This window comes from Drosophila navojoa, chromosome 3 (assembly GCF_054131105.1).
Source record: "Drosophila navojoa isolate 15081-1374.11 chromosome 3, UAZ_NAV_1.0, whole genome shotgun sequence".
NCBI lineage: Eukaryota > Metazoa > Arthropoda > Insecta > Diptera > Drosophilidae > Drosophila > Drosophila navojoa.
The window spans coordinates 21,605,435-21,631,542 of NC_142891.1; the positions used below are offsets into that span (position 1 = coordinate 21,605,435).

At 37.8% G+C, this 26,108-nt stretch overlaps 2 protein-coding genes across 8 annotated transcripts in view; both read right to left on the minus strand.

The window, feature by feature from the left end:
• Positions 1 to 3,265: 3,265 nt before the first annotated feature.
• Positions 3,266 to 6,630, minus strand: Pkd2 (Polycystic kidney disease 2). 2 transcript variants are annotated; one of them, XM_089257402.1, is made up of 9 exons: positions 6,105 to 6,630; positions 5,755 to 5,979; positions 5,205 to 5,715; positions 4,505 to 4,736; positions 4,216 to 4,443; positions 3,908 to 4,150; positions 3,590 to 3,849; positions 3,468 to 3,521; positions 3,266 to 3,404 (listed from the first exon to the last, which is right to left on the minus strand). In XM_089257402.1, exons 1-9 carry the CDS (start codon positions 6,613 to 6,615, stop codon positions 3,299 to 3,301), a joined length of 2,370 nt encoding a protein of 789 aa, XP_089113528.1. In that variant the 5' UTR covers positions 6,616 to 6,630; the 3' UTR covers positions 3,266 to 3,298. The 2 variants fall into 2 exon arrangements, with proteins under 2 accessions (XP_089113528.1, XP_030240478.1); XM_030384618.2 differs by having other exon boundaries at positions 5,205 to 5,979.
• A 778-nt stretch (positions 6,631 to 7,408) lies between these two features.
• The window catches only part of bru2 (bruno 2), a 61,685-nt gene continuing 42,985 nt past the window's right edge, over positions 7,409 to 26,108 (minus strand). For 5 of the 6 annotated variants that reach the window (XM_089257391.1, XM_089257394.1, XM_089257396.1 and 2 more), the window contains 5 exons: positions 22,505 to 22,683; positions 17,863 to 18,364; positions 12,275 to 12,922; positions 9,441 to 9,587; positions 7,409 to 8,820 (listed from right to left, as the gene is read on the minus strand). In XM_089257391.1, coding sequence (XP_089113517.1) covers positions 8,549 to 8,820; positions 9,441 to 9,587; positions 12,275 to 12,922; positions 17,863 to 18,364; positions 22,505 to 22,683 — 1,748 coding nt within the window. In that variant the 3' untranslated portion in view covers positions 7,409 to 8,548. The remainder of the gene's footprint in view (positions 8,821 to 9,440; positions 9,588 to 12,274; positions 12,923 to 17,862; positions 18,365 to 22,504; positions 22,684 to 26,108) is intronic. The other variant, XM_089257392.1, reaches the window with a different exon arrangement.

Here is a 26,108-nt window from a genome sequence, read left to right on the forward strand (position 1 = left end):
TCTATACGAACAGTACATAGACCCAATAGAAAAACTTTTAGAAATGGAGCTATGCAGTTCCCAACTTTTAAAACAATGAAAAATTTCCATTTCTCCTCAGTGCTCTTTTCTTGGTAGATAACGTCATATAGCTCCTCCGAAATATCTGCGGATAACATGGTTATAGAACCCAAAAGGGCTTCCGATATGCTTAACCAGAGTTGCGTAACCTCGCCGTGCACTTCACATATGCGAAAATACATTCTATATATGTAAATAAGTCGTTTGCGATCTCGGATTCTATTTTTACATGTTTTTAGGGTACTAAGTAACACCCGATGCCAGGCTATAAGGATCAACTGGTATAGAAAGTATGTCCAATAAAACAGCTCGAATAATATTATTCGGTATTTGAAGACAAGCATAGCATAGGTAAGCCTCATTATTTGATTCCACAGTTGAACAATAGTGAATAAAAATTCGAAAAAAGATATCAAAAGTAGATTATGTTCAATCGAAAAATATGAATAGCTAAAAGATGATATCATAGTCTTATGTATTTCCAGCACCTTGTTAATCACAGCAACGCAGGAGATGCTAATTTTCCAGCTATGTAGAAAGATCAGGAGCTTCACAAACTGGCGATTAACACTGATGTATATTAACATTTCTAAATAAAAATGATATCCACTACGACATATTGACCTGTTGTGAAAGTAATGAGTAAAAAACGTAAATACTATAAAAATATAATTAGCAAAATCCACAAGAATAAGAAATATTTTGACAATCCAGGTGAAGTATCTTGTAAAGTCCCCATATGGACATATAAATAATTTTTTTGTATCCGTATTGTACTTAAAGTATCCGAATGCACAGAAACGGCAGATGTGATATAGGACGCGACTTAAGATGTTAATTGTCCTGTGGAAAAATAATTCTTTCCTGTACTTTTGCTGATCATTCCGATGTTTTCCAGTTAATTGAACTGTCATTCTATGTGAATTTTAAGGCGGATAACGTTATCCTCAATGTGGGTAGTCTTGAATTGAATTCCAAGTTGTCGGACTCCGTGCTGTGTAGAGACCCCGAATGCTTTGGTCGAATATGAAAATCAACTAACTTCCGTGGGTAGAGTTTCTCTCTCAGTACCAACTTATGATATAATTTTGTGGAAAAGAAACTGTTCCACTTCCACTTTGGAATGAGCTGGACAATTGACAAATGCTTACCTACATATGTACATAAGTGCTTTCATTACATTTTATGCTATGTTTGATAGGTGTTGTAGTATTGGAAACGATGACAGTGTTAATAAAGTGTATGCATAAAAAAAATCGCTTGATTAATATCTCTCTGCTGTTAATGAGTTACGCGTTTAATTAATGGTTAACTTATGGCCAGTTAATTACGCATTATCCTTTTGGCCTGTTGCGTTTTTATTTTTTTAATCAGTTTTCGCTAAGCTGCTTAATTTGATTTTCTGCTCTCAGTGGTATTTGGCTTTTAACAGATTTCTGTTAAAGCAATTGCAGCTTAAAAGGTCTGAAGTAAATTTGTCATTTTAAACATTAACAGTGTTATGCAAACCAAGAGGAAGAAATTAACATTTTGATATGCATATCATGAGAATAAGTGAGAGTGGAGAGTCGACAAAAAGCAACTTGAAATAAAATAGTACAGTTACAAATAATTATGTGTGTAGACGCCGTGTTGCTCTGCCTATGCGTGTGATATGTGTAAGTGCAAATACATATTTAATAGAATTGATATCTTTAAAGCACTGTTGATTTAAGTTGTGTGCAAATAGCAGAAAAGCAGTTGTAATTTTTGCCATTTCATTTTATATTTACCTGTTTTAATATTTACGCGTCAATTTCATTTTGCTTGCGCTTGTGTGCAGGCACTTGTGAATATTCGTATACCCTTTAGCCAACATAGTTGGGGTATGCTGCATTGTGTAGCAGTTAGAGCAGAATATAATAGAGTGATAAATTGCTGTAAATTGTGTAGACTTATGTAAGTATTGAAAGCTTTATCTACATACAATGTACTTATGTTATGCCTTCCTGTTAGCAGGGCATTTAATAGTTGGGCATTTAGATTCTTTTTGGCTTTTTTTCGTATTCATTTTTCTGCTGTTGTTTGGGCGAATTGTAGGCCCATTGAATGCACAAGTGGCCGACATATTTGTACATTATGGGGGATGGGCTTGAGCAGCAGAGTGGGCAATGCCGGTTCAACTGGCCCGTTGCCAACCGCCTGGCATCATCATCGCCATCTTTATGACGATGATGATGATCAGCAGCAACAGCAGCAGCAGCAACATTTTAACATTTTTCTGTGCATGCATAAAGCATAAAGGTAAGTAATTATGGCATTGCCTCATGCCGCACTGCCGCTCGCTAGTTATCCTGTGGCAATTGGCGCCTTTTCAAGTGGCAATTGACGGCGGCAGCGATGGCGGCAGTGCTGCCAGCGCAATTTGTCTGCTTCAGTTCTCTGCGCGCTTTTGTATTTACATAGCTGTTCCGTGTTGAGCCTCGACGGCAACTTTTCAATTTGTATTTTGTATTTGTATTTACAAAAGTGGAATAATACGAGAGTATGCCTGTTAAGTAAAATCTATTTGATATGTAAAGGATTGCTTTTTGCATATTTGTATTGATTTCACTGCAGTTAAACAACATTTCTGTTATCTTGAAATTCCTATGATAATTAACATTAACATTACTTAAAGAGTTTTAAGCAGTAAAGTTTTACGATTGCCGTTTTACTTTGTAATGATTCTCTGTTCTTGTGAACATTTTTCTTTTTCCATTAGTTTCTTTTAAATTTCGTTAACTTATTTGCACGTTTTTAAATGCAATTTGTATATAGATGTTGTTTCATAACTCTGCCACCCTTTGGCTTTCAGCACAGCTGTTGCTGTTTACCACTAACACACACACATAGCCCACCGTGCCACAACCGCAACATGGTGGCTAGAAGTGTTTGTACCCTAGTATCCCAGCAACCTGGTCCTAAACACCAAATACTTAATGATGCGCCCCGCGCGTGGGCCACATGTCCTTTTGGCACGCTGGTCCGCACTCTGTTCTCTAACTAAATATACATTAGGTGGCAAAAGCTTTGAAACACCCGTTAGGGCAGATTTGGCAGAGATTAGCGCTGGAGGTTTCCGTGGCTTCTTCGCTTGGCTGCCGCTGTTGCTGCTGCTCAGCGAGTGGCACTTAATAAATTTAATTTTGTTTATCTAAATAATTTTATTTAAATAATTTTAAAATCGATTGTTTTTTGTTCATTGAAAACTACAGTTTCATTTGTTTTTCTTAATTTCGCTTTCCACTCGCTTCAATATCACATCCATATTAGTAACCAGCTGTTCCAGAATTTCCTCCAGCAAAGAAACGCGATTGTTGAGACTAAAGGAAATTAAATCAGTTGATGAATTTCGAATATATACATAGAAATGTTTTGGTACCTACCGGTACATATCCTTATTCATAACTTCATTAGGTACATCTGCGAAATAGTGTGCCCTATAGAAAGCCAAAATATGGAAATATATTAAAATATTATAACAGTAATTATTGCTGTATTCAATTACTCGGCTTCCGTTAGATTTCTACGTAAATGTATTCTTTCCCTGGGTTGGTAGGGACTGTTAGCCTTATCAGTTCCTAAATCTTCTTCGGGTTCCGTAGGCTGTGGCAGAACTTGATTTTGACGCTTGCGCCCACAATGCCTAATCATATAGAAGACGGCGGAAATTTTCTTATACACATATGCGCCCAGCTGACTGCGACCCTGCGTTATTTCACTCTTTACCGAATTGTACGTTTCCATGATAATGGCCAAGAACATATTCTAAAATAGTAAAAAATTATCAGCAGTATTTTGATAGTAAACATATCTCATTATTTACCAACAGAATAAAGAAGACCAGCAGAATGTAAGTGAGGAAGTAAATGGGTCCCAGCACCCGGTTAGCCTGCTCAATGAGATTGTATTGAAAGTCGCCCAGAATCATGCGTATCATGGTCAAAATAGATGTCAGGAAATTGCGAAAATCTGGATGCTTAGTGCCAAACAGCAGCAGACCCAGCTGGGCATAGGCCAGAAATACTATGCCGAACATGAGACTGAAACCTGCCAAATCCTTCGAGCACTAAATATGAGAGGCAATTGATTAGACTTCTCCTAGTAAATTGTTATATGAGGTTTGTTACTCACGCGTCTCAATGTCGTTGTAAACTGCACGAGCGTCTTGTTAAAACTAATAAATTTAAATATCTTAACCCAAACGAGGAATGCCAAAATGGCCATCATATCCACATAGATAGTATTCCACAAACATAAAGTGTCCAAACTCTGGTACTTTTGTTGGACCTTCAATGCACCTACAATTGCATTCACCTTGAACATGTGCCAAACGTTATAGATCATAGCCAGATATGCGAACTAAAATGCGTGGAAGATATATTGAGTCGGAAATTATATGAGATATTGGGTTGCAACGTACGACTAATATAAGTAAATCCTGTATATTCATTATGGACTTGAAATAATTCTTAATGCCAATTCTGCGTACTGCAGTTATTTCCGAAATGGTGTAGTATACAACCATAACATACCAAAATATAAATATGCAGGTCATGGACAGACTTCGATCGTTTAAAAAGGTGAGTTCTTTCACGGTCTGCAGCTGACTCTGAGGTATGACACCGCCAGTAGGCGGTATTTCCGCAATAAATCTAGAAACAAGATTATAAATTGAAATCAAACAAAATATTAACAATAAACATAGAGTTTGAAGTGGCCGACAGGTTGACTCCTCGACTAGTATATATAAGTATTCTAGATTTTTTCTATAAAACAAGTAAGAAACTTCTAGTCGAGAATCCTTAACTACAAGATCCCCTGAATCCTTCGAAGAACTGATATTTTAAAATTCTTCGTTATATCTTCTGAGATCGAGATCAAACAGACGGACAGACGGACAGGACTAAATCGACTCAGCTCGTCGCCCTGATCAAGAATATATATACTTTATGGGGTCTGTCACGTCTCCTTCTCGATGTAACATATAAATATTTAAGAAAACCATTCTACCCTGAAAATGGGTGTAAAAAAAGATATTTTCTTGGTATATATCAATTATTAATCTCCTGTAAGTAATTTAAATACTTGTAGATATTATGTAGTACTCCTTATCGACTTACTTTACACTCTGAAATATGTCTGTATTTTCGTTATATAAATTAAACTCGATCAAGCAAAGCCTCGAGCCGCGATCCAGCCAATATTCATTCATCAATCTTTTGATAGTCCGTAGATTTTTCTCTTTACTAAATGATAAGTCGACGGTATAGCCACCAGTGCGATAGAACTTCAATTGTGTCCATAAGGGAGTCGAGTCCAAGCCCTTCATCGTTCTATATGGGGCGCCCATGTGATGGTCTACAATCTCTTCCGACGCTGATGAATACTCTGCATAGCATGTGTTGAAGTAACGTATAAAGGCATCGTTAACATTGCAGCTATCTTTGCGCACACGTATCTGCCGCAGTCGGGGCGGTCCTAGCAATAGATTCTCATGCAAAAAGACTCTACCTAGTAGATTTGTTGTGTTGCCCTGACCTGCTTGACGTTTAACTTTGCGTTTTGGATTTTCTTCATTATAATCTGTGTTTTCATCGGCATCTCCAGGTCCACCTCCAGGACCACCTCCAGGTCCGCCACCAGGTCCACCTCCAGGTTCTTCAATCGGAGCATCTGGGTTTTCAATTTCTTGAAGGTCCGAACTTATGCCTGTCATATCGCCGTGTAGATTTACTAAAAAATTATAAACTAAATAATCCCAAAAGTCTGGTATGGTCAGGATCTTTTCAAATGATATAGTGACCGAGGGAACTATAATCATGTCACGGGTTGTGAAAAGTTTCTTTATAGTATCATTGAAATAGAACATGTAGGGATGACGAACCGACAGTGTGACTGCAATGGACATTGAAAACAGTATTTACTAATTAAATGCGGAAACAAAATGTATCAAAAGAAACATTAAAGCTGTTAAGTGGGCTGAAGCAGAACTCTCGATGTAAATTTATTATTTTACTCACCCAAAGAAGTTAAGACGAGGAATATGATAAAGACGGCAAATTCCATGAGCGCATCGCGCACCTCCTCATCGGTTGTGTAGAGAATGCGCGATGCTTTTGTTCTCATACCCTGCCTGTCAGATATTGATCTGCGTCTAGTTTCAGGCTCGGTATTTGATTCGCCGCGATCTCCATCGTAGATCTGTTTACGTCTAAATAGTCGTGCGATGCCCGTCTTTTGCGGTGGGGGCGCCTGTTCTGTTGTGAGCGGCTGGGTTGAGGGCCTAGGCGAGTCTGGAGCGGCGAGATCGTGCGACTCGTTAAGTGTCGGCGGCAGGCTTATATGGCGACCTCTAGGGGTTGGCGACTCCTCGTCTGGCGCCTGGGTGCGCTTGGGGCGTGGTGGCGGCAATGGGCGGCGACCCGAGCGCTGTGTGCCCTGATCTACACGTTCTATCGGCTGTGGAGGCTCCTCCTCTTCATCTTCCACATAATTATTTTTATCTTTACCTTTATAATCTCTATCAGCCATTTTGAGTTTTCCTTAATAGAATAGAATATTTTTTCAATTTTTATATATTTGTATTTTTATATTTCGGTTTGTTGAGATGTGCTTTACAACGACGACCAAAACTGAGAGGCTTAAGGCGAGCGGGCAAGGCTACGACGGGAAACAGCTTGAAGTTTGAGCAGTGCTTGCTTTGACCTGGCATACAGTAAAATTGTGCTGGGGGGTCAAGTAGAGAGTGTATGTGTGTGGGTGTGCATAAAAAATGGCAAGGAATGCAGCGAACATCTGCACAGCAGTTGCATCCTTATAGTCAAACATATCCTGCTATTCTCCCCCATATACATATGCATATTTCATGCGTTAACGCCAGCATTTGGATTGCAGCGGCAACGCCAACAGATGATGGTGTGCGCGAGAGGCTATGGGGCGTGGCTGTTGGCAGTTTTTGATTTATGTGGCTCGTTGGCCAGCTCAGCGACTCCTTTGGGCTATCAGCGCCCAGTTGAGTTGTCAGGACACATAAAAAATGCACGAACAATCGCATAAATGTGTTAAGATCCCTCAACTAAATCGCTTTGGCAAGGAGCTAGGAGCTTCCTGGCTTCTGGCAGAACATAAACATATTTTCGTTCTAAAATTAAATACAAGCTTGCATCATTTTGATTTTAATGTTTGTTTTATTGAACCGTTTGCTTGTTTTGCATTTATTTTATTATATTCATAAAGTTAACTTTCAATATTCACTAAATAGATCAATTCATCCACATTACTGAATTATGTATACGTAAAATTTAAGTACACTTTTTGCTTTATAATAATAATAATTTGAATGATTTAACAGAATAGTTTATAACTATTAACATAAAATATATAGGATATGATTAGGCTCTTGTTGGTGACGAAGTAAGAAATATTTTATAGCTCTTGCTTAGATTAGTTTTAAGAAACAATTTTCTGGGATTTTATTATTTCATCTATAGTATGACAGACATAAGAAAAAGTTTGTGTGAAGTTATTAAAGCTAAGTAGCTGCAAAGATTTCTCCCATGTTTTTTTTTAACTAATTCTTAAAATTTGATTTAGTGTTTAGATTGCAGTGTGCGTGCGCTACGAACGGAATTTCGAATGTTTTTGTGTGTGCCATAGAACTATGACTACTAAAATATATTAACATATATTTATCTATGTAAATATAAATATGTGTATATGTAAATATGAATGTATATATATTTAAATATATATATAAATATTTATCAGAGCTAATCTGGATATTTAATGTTTTGCAATCAAATATTTTTCTTTATCCAAATTTAAAAACTTCTTTTTATTACTAAAAACTACAAATTAATTAAGTATAATATTTTTTTTTGTATTTTTTTTTTTCAATGTGATTTTTGATTGCGAATCTGTAATTGGTTTTCCCACAAATGTTTTTTCTTTCATTTTTGCTTAACTATTTGGCTTTGAAAATACTTTGGCGCCACAACGCAGCTCAGTTTTTTAATATTGATTTTCCACGTTTTTATAACTTTTTTGTAATAGTTTAAAATTTTTTGTTTTGCCAACCACACATGAATATAAAATTTAATGCACTAGAAATTATTATTTTTTTTCAGCAAAAGTGATTACAACAAAAGGATGCAACTTTTAAGCTACCTCTTTGGTTGGTTTTTATGTGAATATTTCTATTTGAATATTTCTATTTTTATTCACTTTTTGTTTTGTGCATTGAAAGAAATTGTTGTTTTGTGCCCCCAGATTATTTATTTTTTTGTTCCGTTTTTTTTTTTTTTTTTTGGTGTTTGCTTAACATTAGATAGATTTTATTAATTGGTCCTTTGGTTTCGAAAACATTTCACGCTAAAAGGCACAATATGGAACTACTCTATTTCTATTTGTGTTTTTTGTTTTGGGATTTGTGTTTTGCGGCGATAGATCACGCTCAGTTAGCTGCTTAATAGGGCTTGCCCAAGTCCTTGGGCCGCTTTAGCTGCACCTTCAACCGCTTTGTGCCTATTTGAAAGCCGTGCATTGCTTGTATGGCCGCATCAGCTGAATGCCGATTGTCGTAGGAGACGAAGCCAAAGCATTTCGATAGATTTGTTTGCTTATCGATGAACACTTTGGCCGATAGCACATTGCCAAAGGGCAAAAATGTCGAAGCGAGATCGGTATCTATGAATTCCTGAGGTAGATGATAGATAAACAGATTGCTGCCATCGGGACCTGTAAATGAAGTGGGAGATAATTAATATTTCTGAATAGCTTATGAAATTATTAGTGAACGCTCCAGAATGGGGGAATTGGAAAGCCAGCAAAGGTAACAATCTATAAAATCTATGACTACTTACAACAATTATAATTATCCATCAAGTTAAGGTAAGGAGTAATGAACAAGTTTCGCAAGTAAAGTCTTACTATTGCTTAACAGATCGATTGAGTGACAAGCGATCAAGCCATATTCTATATCGATCAATCAATTAATGACTTACTGAATTAATGTTCTGTTCAACAGCTGATGATGACTTTGTTTTCCTACTTCACATAATTATCTGTGATCTACTCATAGTGCTGACTAATGTGTGATACGACTAAAGTCTATATGGATCAGTCCATAGTCTATATTGATCTGTAGTCCACACTGATCTAATAGATTGAATAAACTCCATTATTGAACAGCTCACGATCTACTCAATTTATTGATTCTTGCTCTGATATTACATCAAAGAAAATAGCTTCAAATTTATGTGATTCTATTATTAATCCGCTGAAGATCTACTCAGCTCAATAAGTTTTCTCTTTGCGTTCCATCCTCATTAAGGAGCATTCACTGTATATTCACTTACCCTCGATCTGTTTGCCTGCCACGCTCGCTGCGGCGGCTTGCAAGGCGTTGGCATTCAGCGTCTGTGCGGCTCCATAGGCGACACTAGCTCCGTTGGGTAAGCCGGTAAAGGTGTTGGTGCCATAGGGATCTGCGGCGCTGGGTGGCCCTAAAATTTTAGATTTTTCGATATTTTTAAAATTATATTTCAGAAAATATATTAGAATTTGCCGTTGCGCTAGGGGAAAGAGAAAATTATGTAGAATATGATTGTTCTTGCTTAAGTTTATGCAAGTTGTTGTTCAATAAAAGAAAAAATAATACAAGTTACACGACAAACAGAGGCTAGGACAGAAACTTATGAGCACGCCCATGCACTCACACGCACACACAAACACACAGATAAAGAATACAGAGAACCACACACATAAACACTCCAGTGCTCTATGTGGCGGAGCTGAGTTAACGCATATGGAAACCGCGCTTTATATATTTTGACCCTGGTGTTTTCCTTTGTTATGCCCTTTTATTGGGTATTCTTGTTTTGTAATGAAATATGCAAGGCATTAAAGTATAGTAAATTTATTTATATGTTTTAGCCTGTTACAAGGTATAGACCTTTAAACCCATTCTAATGTGAAAGCTTGAAACAAGGTTTTCATATACAATTTTCCTATAGTTGAGTGTATTAACGCGTCGGCGTGCCGATAATGCAATTTATTTTCCTTCTTAGTTCTTGTTTTACTTTTTGTTGTCGTTGTTTTATTTTTACATTTTTTTTCTCACCCGCTGCTAGCCTTACATTATTAAATTTTATATCCTTTTGTTGTAGCATAAAAAAATTTGTTGTTAGCCTTTGTTGTGCGCACGGCGCCTGTTTTTTAATTGAGCTGAGCGCCCAAACCAGCAAACCCAAATCCCCTCAACCTGGCCTTTTGCTTTGTGCAACACAGGCGCACACACACACACACACACTGATAGGCAAAAATGTTTGTAATCTACTAAAAATTTATTACGTTTTCTCCTCGTTTCTTTTGTTATTTACATACGTGTAATACATAACAAACAAAAAGAAACAAAAAGCGCAATGAAAGTTTTGCATTTCATGTGCACTCGCCGTGCGAGCAAAAAAGGAAGATGAAAATCATCATAAACATGGCTAAAATTTTTTATGTACCATCAAATTATGAGTTTACATTTTTTACGCTCAACATTTATTTTATTGCGTTTCCTGCACAATTTAGAGATATTAATTTTTTATATGCCCTGCGGTGGGTTCTCCAATGCGTAATATATCGATTGAAGCTCTTTTTTCTAATCAGTGTTGGGAAATATTTTTATTTCCTTATAATTAATCCTGCTCCCAAAATATATCAAATGAATACTACAAAAGTTGATTCATCAATTTACATATAATTGTTTTTCTTTTTTACAATCTACAAAGATTTTTTTATTCCTTTATTTTCCTTTTAGTTCCTTTGAAATAAGAGTTCTAAATTTTCAGCAATAATTCGTACTAAATATCAACATATTTTTTAGTCTTGGTATCACATTGAGCTCATTTTTTTTGTCATGATTATGATTAAAGTAATCGTATTTTCATTTGAAATATATAAAAAATGCTTTAAAATGATATTATATGTTTATATAGTTTCTTATTTGAATTTAATATGCTAATAAATATTTTAAATCACATATAAATCTGCATATATCTATTCATTTTGATTCCCTTTTACTGGGCAACTTCCAGTCTGGCTTTTTCTATCATATTCATTTTTCTCTTATATTGCAATCAAAAATGTGTATTTTTTTTTCTGTCAGTTGCATGATTTGATTTTTTCATTTTGTTTTTATTTGTGTCAAAATTGTAAAATTGTTCAACGCTTTTTTTTTTTTGCTATTGTTATGGCACAACAATTTTTATTGACAGAGTGTGTAAATAAAAACTAGGTAGAACTTTGAAGGCAACACACAAGTGGAAAGGAGGGAGGGAACCTACGACTGCATGTGTTTTTAATTAACAATAGGCCGGTGGTGGGCGTTTTTTCAGGTGACTGGTTTAGAATCAAGTTGCATGGGCGTATTCGAACTTATTCAATTTGATGGGTGAAATAGTGTAAAACAACAAAATATCTGCCTATGCATTGTATTTTTATATTTTTAGTTGAGACAAATTGAAGAGTTGATTGAACTCAAGAAATATATATTGAGAGGTGTTTAAATAATTTATTTATATAAATAATATAAATAAATTAAATAATAGATAAAATTATTATTTAAACACCTATCAATATATATGTAAATTTATTTCTGATATTTTTTTTCTTCTTATTAAGCTCAGTTTTGGGCTTTAGATGATTTTATTATTTTTTTTTATTTTCATTTTATTTTTCTTAAAATACTTTTATCTTTTAATTGCTTCATATGATCCAAATATGGTTATTCCATAAATATCATAATGTAATATCTTTTTTATAACTACAATTGACAACATGTATGTTTATGCTTGGCAAGTTTCTAGGAATTTATTTATTGTACTTGCAATTAGTTTTGATGTAATATACTTCTGGGAGTGACTGTTTTGTGTAGCCTCAGCATGGGGTTAATTATTTGATTAGTATTCGGGCTATTATTTGTTGGGGGGAGCTGGGCAAGGCGCATGCAGGCGGCATATAGCTGCAGGAATGTGGAGGCGTGTCTAGGGTGTGTGTGGGTGGTAGTGCAGGCGGTTCTTGTAAATCCACTTTTAGTACACACAATTTCATACAGACAGTTAACAGTTATATACACAAACATTCACACCCGCACACATACACGTAAATACATATACATACAAAGAGATTGTCATCTACTTACAGAGCGCGCTCAGCGTGAGCGCTTGGCTGGCGCCCGCTGGGGGCGGTGGCGGTGCCACGCCCATTAGCTGTGCCAAACTTAAATTGTGATGCGCATGCGTGACCAATTGTCCAGCGTTGGGCGCGAAGCTGGCACCAAGCTGACGCTGCTGGCTATTGAGAATGTTGCTGCTGCTGGGTAAGTGGCTGTTGTTGCTGTTGTTGTTATTGTTGATGTTGCTGTTGCTGCTGTGGAGGCGATGGCTGTGACTGAGGCTGCTGATGCTGCTGCTGTTGCTGTGCTGGCTAGCATTGAACAATGTTACCAGATTCTGCATAGACATGGATGCATTGGCGAGCAGTCCAGTGCCAGGAGCATGCCCGGCGGCAGCGAGACTCCCGCTGCAGCTGCCGCTGCTGCTGCCGCCGCTGTAGCCGGATGCTGGTGATGCGATGCCAAGTGGGAGAGATGATGATGATGTTGGGGGTGGTGGTGCGCCTGCTGCTGCTGATGCGGGTGACCCGGCGACAGCTGCTGCTGCTGCTGCAGCTGCGGCGGCGGCGGCGCCTGCAGCCGATAGAGTTGCTGCTGCTGTGCTGCCGGCAGCGCCGGATGATGGGCCGTGTTGGCTGTGGTGGGCACTGTTATCCGGTGGGTGGAAATTTAGTCCTGTTTTCAGTTTCCATATTTTTTTTTGGTTTTGATTTTTTTTTTTTTTTTTTTGTACAGTTTTTGAGTTTTGGTTTATGGTTGTAAGGTTTGGTTGAGTTGGTTGATTGATTGATTGATTGATTGATTTGTTTTTGTACATGACCACAGAGTCAATCATAGACATACCAAAAAATGTTCAACGAATATTTATATATATAAAAAACATAGAAGAAAACACACACCCAATTGGATTATTTACATTTACAAGAAATTAAAAATTAATTTTGTTGAAATTGTTTTTTTTTTTCGTTTTTCATGTAAATATATATAACATACAAATCATAAAACATAAATAAACAAAAAAAGGGGCATACAAATTAAAAAAGTAAAGGAAAATAATAAAAAAGTATCAAATGAAAATCAAATCGTAAATAAAATAAAAATAAAAATAAAAAATAATAATACAACCAAAGTAAAAAAAAAAAAAAATACAAATAAAAAGATAAAACACAATTTTGATAAAAAAATGATAAACAAATAAAAATTAATAATATTACTAAAAACGCATAGACATAAATTCAATTTGAAATGCAGTTAGACATATAGTAATAGCTAAATAATTAAATTATAAATAAATTAATAATTATGCATATGCATTAAAAGGCTCTAAGGTAAGAAGGCTGCTCGAAATGAAAGGCGTGGCGGTAGTGTTTTAGGGCGCTGGCCAACGGCAAACTGTTGTTTGGGTTGCAACGAAATCTTAAGAGCTCTCACTAAATTAGTTGGCAAGCAGCTACACAAAACGAAGGACTGCAGACTATGGGGGTAGAGTACACGAAAGAGGGAGGGAGAAGGAGCGAGCGACACATAGACTGTCAGGCACGTGTGTGTATGTGTGTTTACATATGCGCGCGTGTGGGTGGGTGTGTGTACATGTGTTTGTGTATGTGGCATGCCCACAAATATTGATGAACACAGACATGGGGCACAACATTCAACAAAACAGGCAACGTTTTTAGATACCTTTCTTGCTAATTTCACAAAATTTGTTTACTCTCCTTCTACTTTTTTAAAATTTTTTTCCTTTCCTAATTTTTTTTTTTCAATTTTTTTTAAGAAAATTGCACTTTGAATGAGCTGCTGTTGGCTGCTGGAAAAGCCATTATTTCAACTATCACAGAGAATGCATTTTTTTTTTGTTTCTGTTTCTATACTCTTTGTTATCACGCGCTTAAGCCTTTGGGGCTTTGTCGTCTTCATAAAATTTTAAGTGCGCTTCACCTGTGGCCTGCGGTGCACAGAGAGAAATTTTGCTGCCCTATGCAAATTGATATTCATTTTCAAAAGATTCTTTAATGGGGAATAAAAACCTTAGACAAAAGGCTGAAGTAGACTGGACTAAAATTTATTAATAAAAAAATAAAAAATAAAAAATAAATAAATAATAAAATAAAACATTATTCCTCGGTTTCTCATAGCTAGAATAGATTAGAAAATATCAGCTTAAGGGTTATTGAGTTAGACCTATTGTTTCTCTCTTCTCAAAAATATTTCTATATGATTTCACCCCTTTTTTCGCTCAGTGTATACTCATTTGTGTGTTCTTCTTCGTACTTTTTCATCCTTTCTATCTTGTGCATTTGTTTACATGCCAGCGTCCTCCTCAGTGGCCCGAGGCTATTGGGTATCATGAGCGCTCGCCTCCTTCTGCTACTAGATGCCGCCGCTGGCAATTCTTGTGTCTTTCTTAGGCCTCACCGAGCGCTGTCTTTGATGTTGCGCTGCCTCAGGATTTTGGCATGGCTTATAAAAATTGCAGCTCCAAATATGCCAGAAGTGTGGGCAAAGGCATAATTTCTGTTGCATGAAAATGTTGCTAAAGCACACGCCAAAGCTTTTTGCACATGCTCGCATGCCATATTAAATAATTAGCAACTGCCATGCCCCCCTCAGCTGTCTGGCCTTTTTTTCGCCACTAATTCAAGTGCGAGCGCGAAAAGTTCCTCATAGAAACTTTTAGCGTAAATTGGTTAAATCTGCCACATTTACAGGTTGCACACTTAACCAAAAGACGGATTCCTCTTTTTTTTTGTACTCTCTGTCTACTTTTTCTCTTATTACTTTTTTTTGGTCTAACACAAAAGGCACGTACCATACATTTGCTGACCATCAGGGAGCGCCCCCATTTAGAGTCCAAGTTTGAGTCTCGGCGTCCGTTGCTGACATTTAAAAAAAGTCATTTGTTATTCAAGTGGCATACGTCGCTCTAAGTTGCCTCTAACTGCCCATCTCTGCCCTTGGCTGTCACCGCTTACCGTTGTCGTTAACTGTTCCTCATTTGCCACCACCCAACTGCATAATACTCCACTTGCTAGAGTGTCTAACGGCTTTGTTATAAAGTTTGTCCCACACAGACTAAAGATGTATGTACTACGAAGGCTCTAGTAAATATTCGTTCTTGTTTTTGTAAATTTTATTTAGTTTTGGTATTTTGTGTATTGTAGTGGATGTCAAACTGTCATTTATAGTCATTCAAAGGCCTTAAAGATTCTTGTTAAATACGAAATATAATGAAAAAAATGTAAAATTTATTATTATATATTATTATTTGTTTAGTCAGTCAATCAGTTGGAGTTTATCATTCATAAATTTTTTCATAGTTTGTTTAGCTGGCACTGCAGATCAAAGCTTTGTATTGATTATCATCCACTCATTGAGTGGACTAACTTAATTAATCAGTCAGTTACTGTTAACTATTATTTTATATCCATGATATAATTTGGGAGCGCTGATTCCCATGAAGATGCAGGCTGAACAATGATAATTAGTCAATAAATAAGTCTAGCTTTCACTCCTTATTCGAGAAACTTTAATTTATTGAAAATATGCTTTAATTCTGTGCAGAATATGAAGATCTAAATTTATTCTTATAAGCACACATTTTATAGAAACCAAAAATCTAATGAAATAATTGCATCTTAACATTGCAAACATTAAATATTTAATATATCTATTATAATTTATTTATATTGCAGATATGCTTAAAGAGCATTTGCAGTGTCCTCAATGTAAACGAAGTTACATCAACATCTATTTTTTCTGTTTTTTTGTACGATTACATCACGCGTCGCTCAACATTTGGCTGTCTGTGATTCTTTTGGATCTTGTTGTTGTTGTTGTTGGCAACTCTTGTGCTTGATTTGTTATGCGCAAAATGTTCACGTCGTCGAGACTGGCCAGACAGACTGGACAGCCGGACGGACAGACCAGAGAGTTGAGAGGTGTGCTGTTCGGTATGGGCGTGGCATGTTGGTCATTCTAATGAAGCGCCGTTGCATATGCAACACGTTCACATTGACGCCGCGTACGTGTCGCAGTATTGGTGTCTGTCTGTAACTGTAACTTTGTATATATAAAATGTGCATGTGTGTCTGTGTTTGTTGTTGCTGTTGGTGTTGTTCTATATCTTTGGTCTGAAATCTGTGCAATGCCTTGGCCATTGCCAGCGCCTGTCCACCTTTTAATCCTATTAGAATTTTTGTTTTATTCATCATGCTCTTTACTCCGGCCTGCTCTTCAAAAACCCACTCGTAGCTACCCTACCTTAACATTGCCTTTCACACACATACATATATATATCTCAACATTGTCTTTTTTCTCTCTCTCTTCTTTCTCTTGTTTTGTTACGCTCTGTTCTACATTTATGTAAATTTCGTTTGCTTAAATTGAAATTAATTATTTGACAGTTGTCGCTTGCAAATGACTGAAGCGACGCCAGCTTTGGGTGCGAGTGGGATGGAGGGGAGGCAGCAGGGGTTGTAGGTGCACGACACTGCCTCCTGTCCAGCTGTCCAACTGTTCAACTGTTATTCATGTCTTTGTTAGTTTCTCTTTAGCTGACTTTGTGTCAGCCGAGAAGTCGCTTGTTATAAATGAAACGACGACAGAGTTAGCAGAAAAAAAAAATAAGGAAGTAATAGAAAAAATCGCTGGCATTTGCAACTTTTACATTAATTCTTGTTTACTTTTTTAAATGCTCAACAAATGACTGTTGTGTACGAGCGCTTAGTTTGCCACATTTAAAGTCATTTATCTTGCGGGAAGCGCTATGAATTATTGAGGAAAATGAATCTAACATTTTACCTGCAGACCCAGCGTTAAATGAAAATTTATTAAAGCTAGACTAGCCTGATTGAAGAAAGTCGACCAACCGAACCTTTGATGTTAGCCGAGTTTTTATATTAATTATTGTTAATTTTAAAATAAATTTAAAAGAAGTTTCTTTCTCTCAGTTCGCCTCAACAGCTTTTCCATCATTTTGCAGCTCATTCAATTTGGGTTTCCTTGCTTTTTTCTTCTTGCCAATCATTTCCCCTGCTTTGGTAATCCTTTTCGATTACCTCCTTAACAAACTCATATTCACACATAAAAAACAAAAAAAAATTTTACACACAAAACGAAATGCAAAACTAATTGAAATTCCACATAAACAACGAAATTTCAATGGCGAAACGAAACAGATAAATTGATAGATAAATACGAAAAAGAGTTAAATTATTTGGTAATGATAAACTAAACACGCAATTAAATTAAACAATTAAAATTGATTTTTGGTTGCAATTGAGAAGAAATTAAATATATACGGAAAAACAAGACACAAAGTGCGCGCAATTAACACGAGAAATAGTTGAAGAATTTTTTTTTTTTTTTCGAGCACAATGTATAAAAACATAGAAATCGAGAAATATATATAGAGACAAATGCAGACATTGAGGAAAAGAGAGATATAGGTAAAGAGAGACAGATATAGAGAGAGATAGAGGGCGAGGTAGAAAAGGAAATACTGTGGATTTTTTTTTTCTGTTTATGGCAATGACTAACTGAGCTGGGATATATTCTGTATTTAGGGGGACTTATTAACTAACTATTTCGGCCCATTTCGAACCTTGCACACTCACCTTGCAGATAGTGGGCCGGCAGTAGACCGTAGGGCTGCATCTGTTGATAGAGCTGCAAGTGAGCCGTGGGATCAGCGCTGAGGTAGGCAGCTGCTGCTGCGGCTGCCGCTGCGCCCGGCGTCTGGGCGTGATGCGGACTGCTGCCGAGCAATGCCGGTGCCAGCGAAGCGCTCAGAGCTGCCGTCGTCGGCACTGAGACGAGCGTCGGCGTCTGTGCTGCAGCGCCAGCGCTTTGTACCGGCGGCACACCGGCCAACGCTGCGGCCATCGATGGATTCGGGCGTTGAGCTGCCGGCGCTGCGGCAATCAGCGCAGTGGCCGTGTTCGCTGTGGGCGTGGCAGCGGCTGCTGCAGCGCCGCTGGGCGTTTGTGTCAGCGCACTGATGCCGCATATGGCCTGCAGCTGTTGCATCTTCTTTTGATCCTTCTCCTTTTGCGTGTCGGCGAACTTCACGACCAGAGGCGCCGAACAGCCTTCCATGGTCTGGCTCTGATGCAGGGCCTGAAACGAGGAGAACGAGCGAGGGTTTTATATACAGTTGGTTTATGATTGAATGATTGATTGTAGGAATATATGTATAATATAAATATAATTAACAGTGCTTTAATTGAATGACTGGCTTGTTGAATGGCTGATTAAGTTTATATGTTTATGTTGATTGATTGATTGTATATATAATTTTATATAAATTTTAATTGATTGTGATTGCTTAACTAATAAATGAATGATTTATATCTATATATATTTATCGATCATAATTGATATATTGAGTGATTGTGATTGATGAACTAATTAAGTGATTGTCTTACTGAAGTATAGCTGACATATTCAAGTTGAATGATTGTGATACGTTAACTTACAGATAAACTAATTAATTGATTGACTGTATTGTCAGATTGATTGACAGAATCAATAATCATAGCTTATATATTAGAAAGATTAAAGTTTACACATATATTTATTGGAAACCTGCTTAATGCAAAGCTGATTGATCACACAACGATAGAATCAGGAATAGATTGATTAAACGATTGCCGAAGAGGGATTTGCATTGGAGGATTGAAATATATATAGTTTGTTTGACTGATTGATTAATTGGCCAACAAGCTTGTTGATGGATTGATTAGTGATTGACATTCATTGGCCACTGGCCTATGATTGATTGAGCACGTCATTAATGGCTTGCACTTAGAGGAAATTAATCTAAGGCATTAAACTGAGCAGCGACATAAATTGCTTTACTTCCGAGTAATTCCAAGCTCAATCACTATACGCAAGCGTGTGTTTACGAATCGCAACTATAGAGGCTTATACACAGCCTCTGTGCCACGTTCCATTGAATGTCTTTGCCCCAATTTCAGGCCGTAGCAACTCCTTCATCGCCGGCACTCAAAGCGCAATTTGTGTGCGGCAGAGACTCAAACTGGCAAGAACTGAGTCAACTTTGGCTGTTTCCATAACTTTTATGGGTGGAACAAAATAATAATGACGCGAACTTAAGCTGGAGCAATAACAAAGCCGCTGCCTGGCCAAGGCTTCCTGCTGCAGGATCAGCCCGGCTGCTGTTGCTACAAACCGCAGCAATTTAGCCTAAGCGACTTAATTTACACCTTTTACTAAGCCCGCACAAAACAAACAAATGGACATGAAACTAAAACATAAACCAGGCCAAATCGCGCGCGGCATTAGATGCACTTCCGCTGAGGAGGATGCTGCGGTACGGGCTGCGCTACGGGCTGGTAGCGGTGGGGTAAGAGCCGAGCGCCTGCAACGGAATGGGCCCAAGCCACTTTAGTCATTTCCCGGTTTATGTAGACTTTATCATTGAGACCAGGCGACGAGCCTCGCCAACTTCCGCTCAATTGTGGCTGGGCCGACAGTTTGTGAAATTCTGGCTGCTGTGGCGCTGTGGCTGCCGCCTCTTGGGTCCTGCCTGACTGGCTGCCTGACTGCCTGGATCCAGTGTCCTGGGTCTGGGTATCAGGGTGTTCTGTTCTGGCACAGTCAACAGAAGTGCTCTTTAATTACATTGACTATAATTCTTGCGGCTGTGGCGCGACTTTTATGACCGGCTGCTGCTGTTACTGCAGTTGTTGTTGTTGTTGTCGCCGCTCTTATTGTTGTTGTTGTTGCATTTACAGCGTCGCATCCTGCTGCTGGCAACAAAGTAATTAGGCAAATTTCCGACTTTTTAAACAGGTCGCTAAAGTTGCCCGCCGTAATAACCTTGTTGGCAAGCCAAAAAGTTCACAAAAAGAAATGCCAACAGCGAGATGTGAATTCATTAAGTATAGCAAGAAAATCTTATTGGTTGATGAAAGAAGCATATAAATTATTGGTAAGCACTATTGATTATTATAGATATGCGATTTCTATTCAAGTCTGATTTCATTTGCTTTAAAGCTATGTAGAAATATATTTGAGTAAATGGAAAGTTTTACCAGGAATTCTTGTAACAGAAAAGAAAGCAAATATTAATAAGCGAATTTCTGTTTTTAGTTGCTCTGCTAAAACATGCAAAACATATATACATATACATATACAAAAGCAAAAATCCTCATTTTATTTTCTTCCTCATTTCTTTCGCCTGTCCGCCCACAATCTTCACTCTTTGCGCAGCTGGCTAAGCAAAAAGGCGAGTTAAATGACCTGGTAATCAACATGAAATTCCGCTTTACAGTCCGAGCCAAGTGCCCAGAAACACTTGACAAATTAGCGCGAGAACAAAATCTGCATGTGATGAGAAATTGTGCATCATCATTTGCTTAAAACAAAAAACGAAAAATAATGTAAAAAAGAAAACACAGAGCAGCAGCAGCAACCACTAAAAACCAAGATGGAGAAGAGACAATTGCTGGGTGGGCGTGGCTGTGGCAAAATAAATTGCTGGCTTTACAAACATGGCACATTAATATTAAATGCATTTCACTCTTCGCTCGCTCGCTCGGCATTGCATACTTTCAGGCGTCAATGGACTGCAATGACTTGCAGCTACTGCCCTGCCTCGCCCCCTGTTGGTCCTTCAGCTCAGCGTCCCGCACTCCTCAACCCTTTTTCCTTTTACCCATACAGCGCTGACTTGCCAAATCATTTGGCCAACAGAGGCAGCAGCAGCGGCAGCAGCAGCGGCAGCAGCAGCGGCAGCAGCAGCAGCAGCGGCAGCAGCAGCGGCAGAGGCAGAGGCAGCAGCTCATTGCGTTTGGCTTGGTGCGTGCTTCGCATTCAGTAATTTGACTTCAAATGCATTAAAATTGCACAACAAATACACACATACACACACACATGTGTAGGTATGTAGTGCTATATACATTTCTATATATATATACATCTATATTGTATATAATGCAGCTCGCCCGCAACACATTCATCTTGCAAAAGGCGACAAATTATGTGCAATGCACAGACACAGAGACAACATGTTTGACTCTCCCACACTTTGGTCCACCCTAAATGCAACCCAACGCACACACATATAGCCAGCCTCCCACTCTCTAGTTGCTTTTGGTGTGTGCTTACATGTGTTTGTGTTTGCCTGTCGGAAGTTTGTAATTTTGCCTGTTTCCGGCACAAAACTTGCATTAGTGTGGACATGTTAGTGTGAGTGTGTGTGTGTGACCATTGCAGGCTGGGGCACATGGCTTTTGCTATGGAATCTGTTTGGCTCTCTGCTGGGGCAAAAGCATTGCCGTTGACTTCTTCCGCTGCCAGCGGCGGCGTCTTGCTTGCATTTCTACTTCCTGTTGCCACTTCTGTTGTTGTTGTTGTTGTTGTTTATTTTGTTGTTGCTATTGTTGTTGTAGCTGCACGCGGTTTATGCCCAGTCACTTAGGCGTGAATAGGATATGCCAGACTAATAACTTTAATTTATTATATGCATGCTGAAGTGCACAAGTTTTCAATTAACTGTTGGATATACTCTCAAATATATGCAAAGTGGTTGACTATGAATAGATTTTCCAATAGGAATCAATAGTTAACGATGCACAGCTGAAGGGAATTGTATTTATTTTATTTTTGCTGTCTTATACTTCATAAATTGCGCTATTCACTTGCTGCATTTAAATGGCATGGACTAAAAACTAAATAATAATGACTATTTTAATTAAAATAATATTTAAAAATAAAATATATATGTTGTAAAATATGTGTGGTATTTTTTTTTTTTTTTTAAGGTACTTTTATTAAAATGTATAACTTCAGTTAAAAAAATAAAAATAATAATACGTCGACTAAGTAGCTTAAATAATTTATTAATTGCAAAAAAAAGCAAACAAACGAAACTAAATAAAGAATTGACTCTTTTGATTTGCATTATACTAAGCAAAAGTATCTAATGTCTTTTAGGGTATCCTTTGGGCTAAGCAGCTATTTGAATAACCGTAGCTTCTCGCTTTATATTGTCGTGGAGCATCGTGTTTTATATGCGCGACTCTTGCCGCCACAGCAATTAATCATTGCGACAGTTTTGCGATGCGGCCAGCACAGATACTTTCACACAAACACAAGCACACACACACGCACACACACATACGCGCAGACAATATGTAGAAATGACAGGCTTAAAGCTTTAAATGAACTTTACCCAAACGATCTACCACTTGATAATATGACATATATATAGAATACTCTATCCCAACTTACCTTGATCGCCCCAATGGCATTCTGTTTGGTTGCGAATGTTACGAAGGCGCAGCCCTTGCTCTGGCCCACCTGATCCCGCAGCACGGTGCACTCCTCGATGGTGCCGTGGCCCGTGAATAGTTGCCTCACATCGGCTTCCGTGTATTTTTTATTCAACATGCCAACGAAAAGTTTTCGCTCTGCAAATAACAAAAAAATACATAACAAATTATATGAAAATTTTGCAACATAAACAACAAAAATGTTACGAAAAAATTGTTAGAAATTTATATAAATGTAAAGTTCAAGTGGTAAATGTTCAAGTAGAAAAGAGAGAGAGCGGGAGAGAGAGAGAGAGCGGGAAAAGAAACAACATGGCGACAATTTTAATTGTTTTGCAGAGGGCGTAATGAATGGGGTATATTGGTTTTATAAATGTAATGTATTTGTAATAAAATATATAAATAAATAATTGTAGAGCAAAATTAAACATATATATATCTTGCATAAAAAATATAGTACTTTGTGTTTTGTATTATATAAATATATAAAAGAATGTTTTACAGATTTAACAGGGAGTGTTAAAACTTAGTTCGAGGAGTATAAACTTTACTTTCCACTTTCACAATCACTTATTCTGAAACCTTAACTGCCTTCCAGTCCTTTTATAGAGCATATTGCACTCGACTCACATTTAATTTTTAATTTTTTGTTTTTGTTTTTTGTTACTTAATGGCAAACAACAATTCATAATTATGCTCTTAAGGCAGTTTGTTTCCGTGTGGAGTGTGGAGCTCCAGCTCCAGTGGTGAGTGCCTCAATTTGTTGATTGGGGTGCTTGAGAACGCTTGGGTAAATAATAAATTGCAACTGATTTAACATGTCGTATGCGTAATATTTCATGAAACATATCAACCAAAATTAATCAGGCAACAACTTTAAAAGTGATTTTCTGCGCAATTGACAAGCAGCTGCTGCCGCTGCAATTGCAACTGCAACTGCAACTGTTGGCAACGAAAGCAACTTTAAGTTGCAACAATAAATCCAAGGAACAAAGCTCGATTGCTGCGCGGGCTCGCCCCAGTAGGGTATTTGTGTGAGCAAAGTTTTTGCATGGCAATTGCTTGCTTTATCTTGGCCCAAGCACAATACGCATACGCAACGTACGCCCATTGTCCGCCCACGGAGTCCACGCTTTGGTTGATGGGTGTGGGGGGAGGTGCAAAAGTTTTGGAGCGCACATGCAAAAGACTAAAAACGCAATCGCAACAAATCGAATCATTGCAACAACAAAGCGCATGAAAACTTTTCATTTTGCAACACTTTAGAGAAGCGTTCCCAAAGTTTCCGTTGCATAGACAACACTCATACGCAACGTGGTGTCGAGCGGTAGCGGAGTAGCGGCTACAATAGGAGGCGTTGCTAACCAATTCCAACTGAAGCTGGCTTCAAAAATAAACTAAGCGTGTATTGAAACCACTTGCCAAGTACCCTAACAAAGGCTAGGTTGACTATGAAGTAAGGACTGCTAAAAAAAAAAAAAAACAAAAATAAAACAAAAATTAAAAATACATTAAATGAATAAATACATAATTTTGGCTATTTGTACACTGTTGGAAATACATTATAAATCTATTTAAAAATGTAATATTTGGTTTAATTCTTGTTATTATTATATTGGCTACTTTTGTCTTACTTTATTATAAATTAAATGGAAAACTAAATATTTTAATTTTTAAATATTATTTTGAGTGCTATTTATTATTATTAATTTTGATTTTCTGCTTCTAGAAGGATAAAACCATTCGATATACAATTTTAATGTATCTCTCAAGACATAGTTTTTTTAGGGTATTCAGTCTTTACCCTGTTTTAGCTATTTTCTCCACATTTTTTCGTTATCCTGACTTAGCCTCTTTCTTTACAGGGGTCGGGAGAAGACAAGCTTCTGAACTGCTGTCGTAAAGTATAAATATAGAAAATTGTGTCGCTGCAACGGAAGTGATTGGAAATTGTTGCGTTTCGCCTGCAAGACGAAGGTTATTTGCGTTGCTGCAGGGGCAAAATGGGTGGGGGAAGGGGAGTGTAGCTGTATGCGATGCATGGCACTCAGCTGCAGCCTCAGGTCTTGCCCGCTGGTCTCTTATCGAACAGAAAGTTTTTCAACACACACGCCTTGTGCTAAATACATACACACACACATATATATATATGGATTGCACTTTGTTCATTCTTTTGTTTGCCTGCCCGCCTGCCTGACACATGTGCGGGAAATTTATTTGAGGTTAGTTCAGGTGTGACACAGAAAGTAACATTTTATATATTTATTGTATGGATTTGCCATTTCAAGTTCCAACTTTCTCGCTAGCAAAAGATAACGCAAACTATGAGAAAAAAGAAGAAACAGAAGCAAAAGAGAAATAACAAATGAGAAAGGAATAAAAACGAACCAACTTATTGCAACTGACTCGGCGACAGGTGCAACGATGTTGTTGCTGAGAGCTTGTTAAGCACCTCTTTTGCAGCTGCCACACGGATGTGTGTGTGTGTGTGTGTGTGTGTGAGAGAGAGAGTGTGTGACCATTGCTGATTGGAAAGTTTTATGCGCACGTGATTTTGCACCGATAAAGCTGGCAAAGCCAAGCCAAGTATCTTTAAGTATCTGCAAGTATCTACAAGTATCTGCATTGTATCCGCGAATGCGCATTCGCTGCTACTGGCATGCCGTAAATTTCAGCTAACGATAAAGCAACATCAATATATGGCGGTGTTAGGTTGCTGCCAGCTCCTATGCACTTCACTTGGGACATAAAAAATAATGCTTTAGTGTAGGCTATAGCAGACAGATTCATATAAATTGGGCAAGCTTTTAAGAAATCAAATTCTGTGGGAGTTGGGTAAAAATAGAAGATGGATCGATTAGATTCACACAGATAAAGGAAAATTAATACAGTAACACATTTTATTCGAACTTAATTATAAATAGGGATCTATAATTTATTTTAAAAATTATTCAAGTAACATAATTCTTTTTTTTTCAAGTTTTTTGTTTAATCTTGCCCTCAATATATTTGTAAAGCACTTCATACGCCTACAAGCTGCAACTGAACCTATTCACATTTGTCATTTATGCATTCACATGCATAGACCTTAACGGCCACTGCATTATTTCAGCTGAACGCAGTCGCTCACTCACCCAGGCACCCACACACTCGGAGTTTTCTTAGCGAATTACACTTGCTGGAACCTCATTTAACCAAGTCACGGCCCGTCTCGCTTTTCGGCTGTGGCGCAACTGTAGCTGCACTTGGCCCATTACAGTTGCAGGAATTGCAATTTCACGACAATTACCGCAAATTGGTTTCCTCAAACCGGCAACGCGCACTTCGTCCTCACGAGTTGCAGCTGCTCGTTTTGGTGCCCTGCCTCTGTCCCTCTGCCTCTGTCTCTGCGCCTTACAATTATGCGAAGAATGAAATGCGCATAAACTTTCTGCACAGGCTTCATGCGGCATATAATTTTTGGGAAAACATCTCCCGCAGTCCACAAGCCCATCCACGCTTGGCGCAGTGCAAGTTCATCTGACCTCGCTGACTTGGCATATGATGTCGTTGACTGTCTTAAG

Bases quoted from the DNA above. Each gene is read 5' to 3' on its own strand.
- Pkd2 (XM_030384618.2), bottom strand. From the start codon at position 6,615: ATGGCTGATAGAGATTATAAAGGTAAAGATAAAAATAATTATGTGGAA. The intron at 4,151-4,215 runs GTGAGTAACAAA...TCTCATATTTAG, and splicing joins TTACAACGACATTGAGACGC to TGCTCGAAGGATTTGGCAGG. The intron at 3,522-3,589 runs GTAATTGAATAC...GGCTTTCTATAG, and splicing joins AGAAATCTAACGGAAGCCGA to GGCACACTATTTCGCAGATG.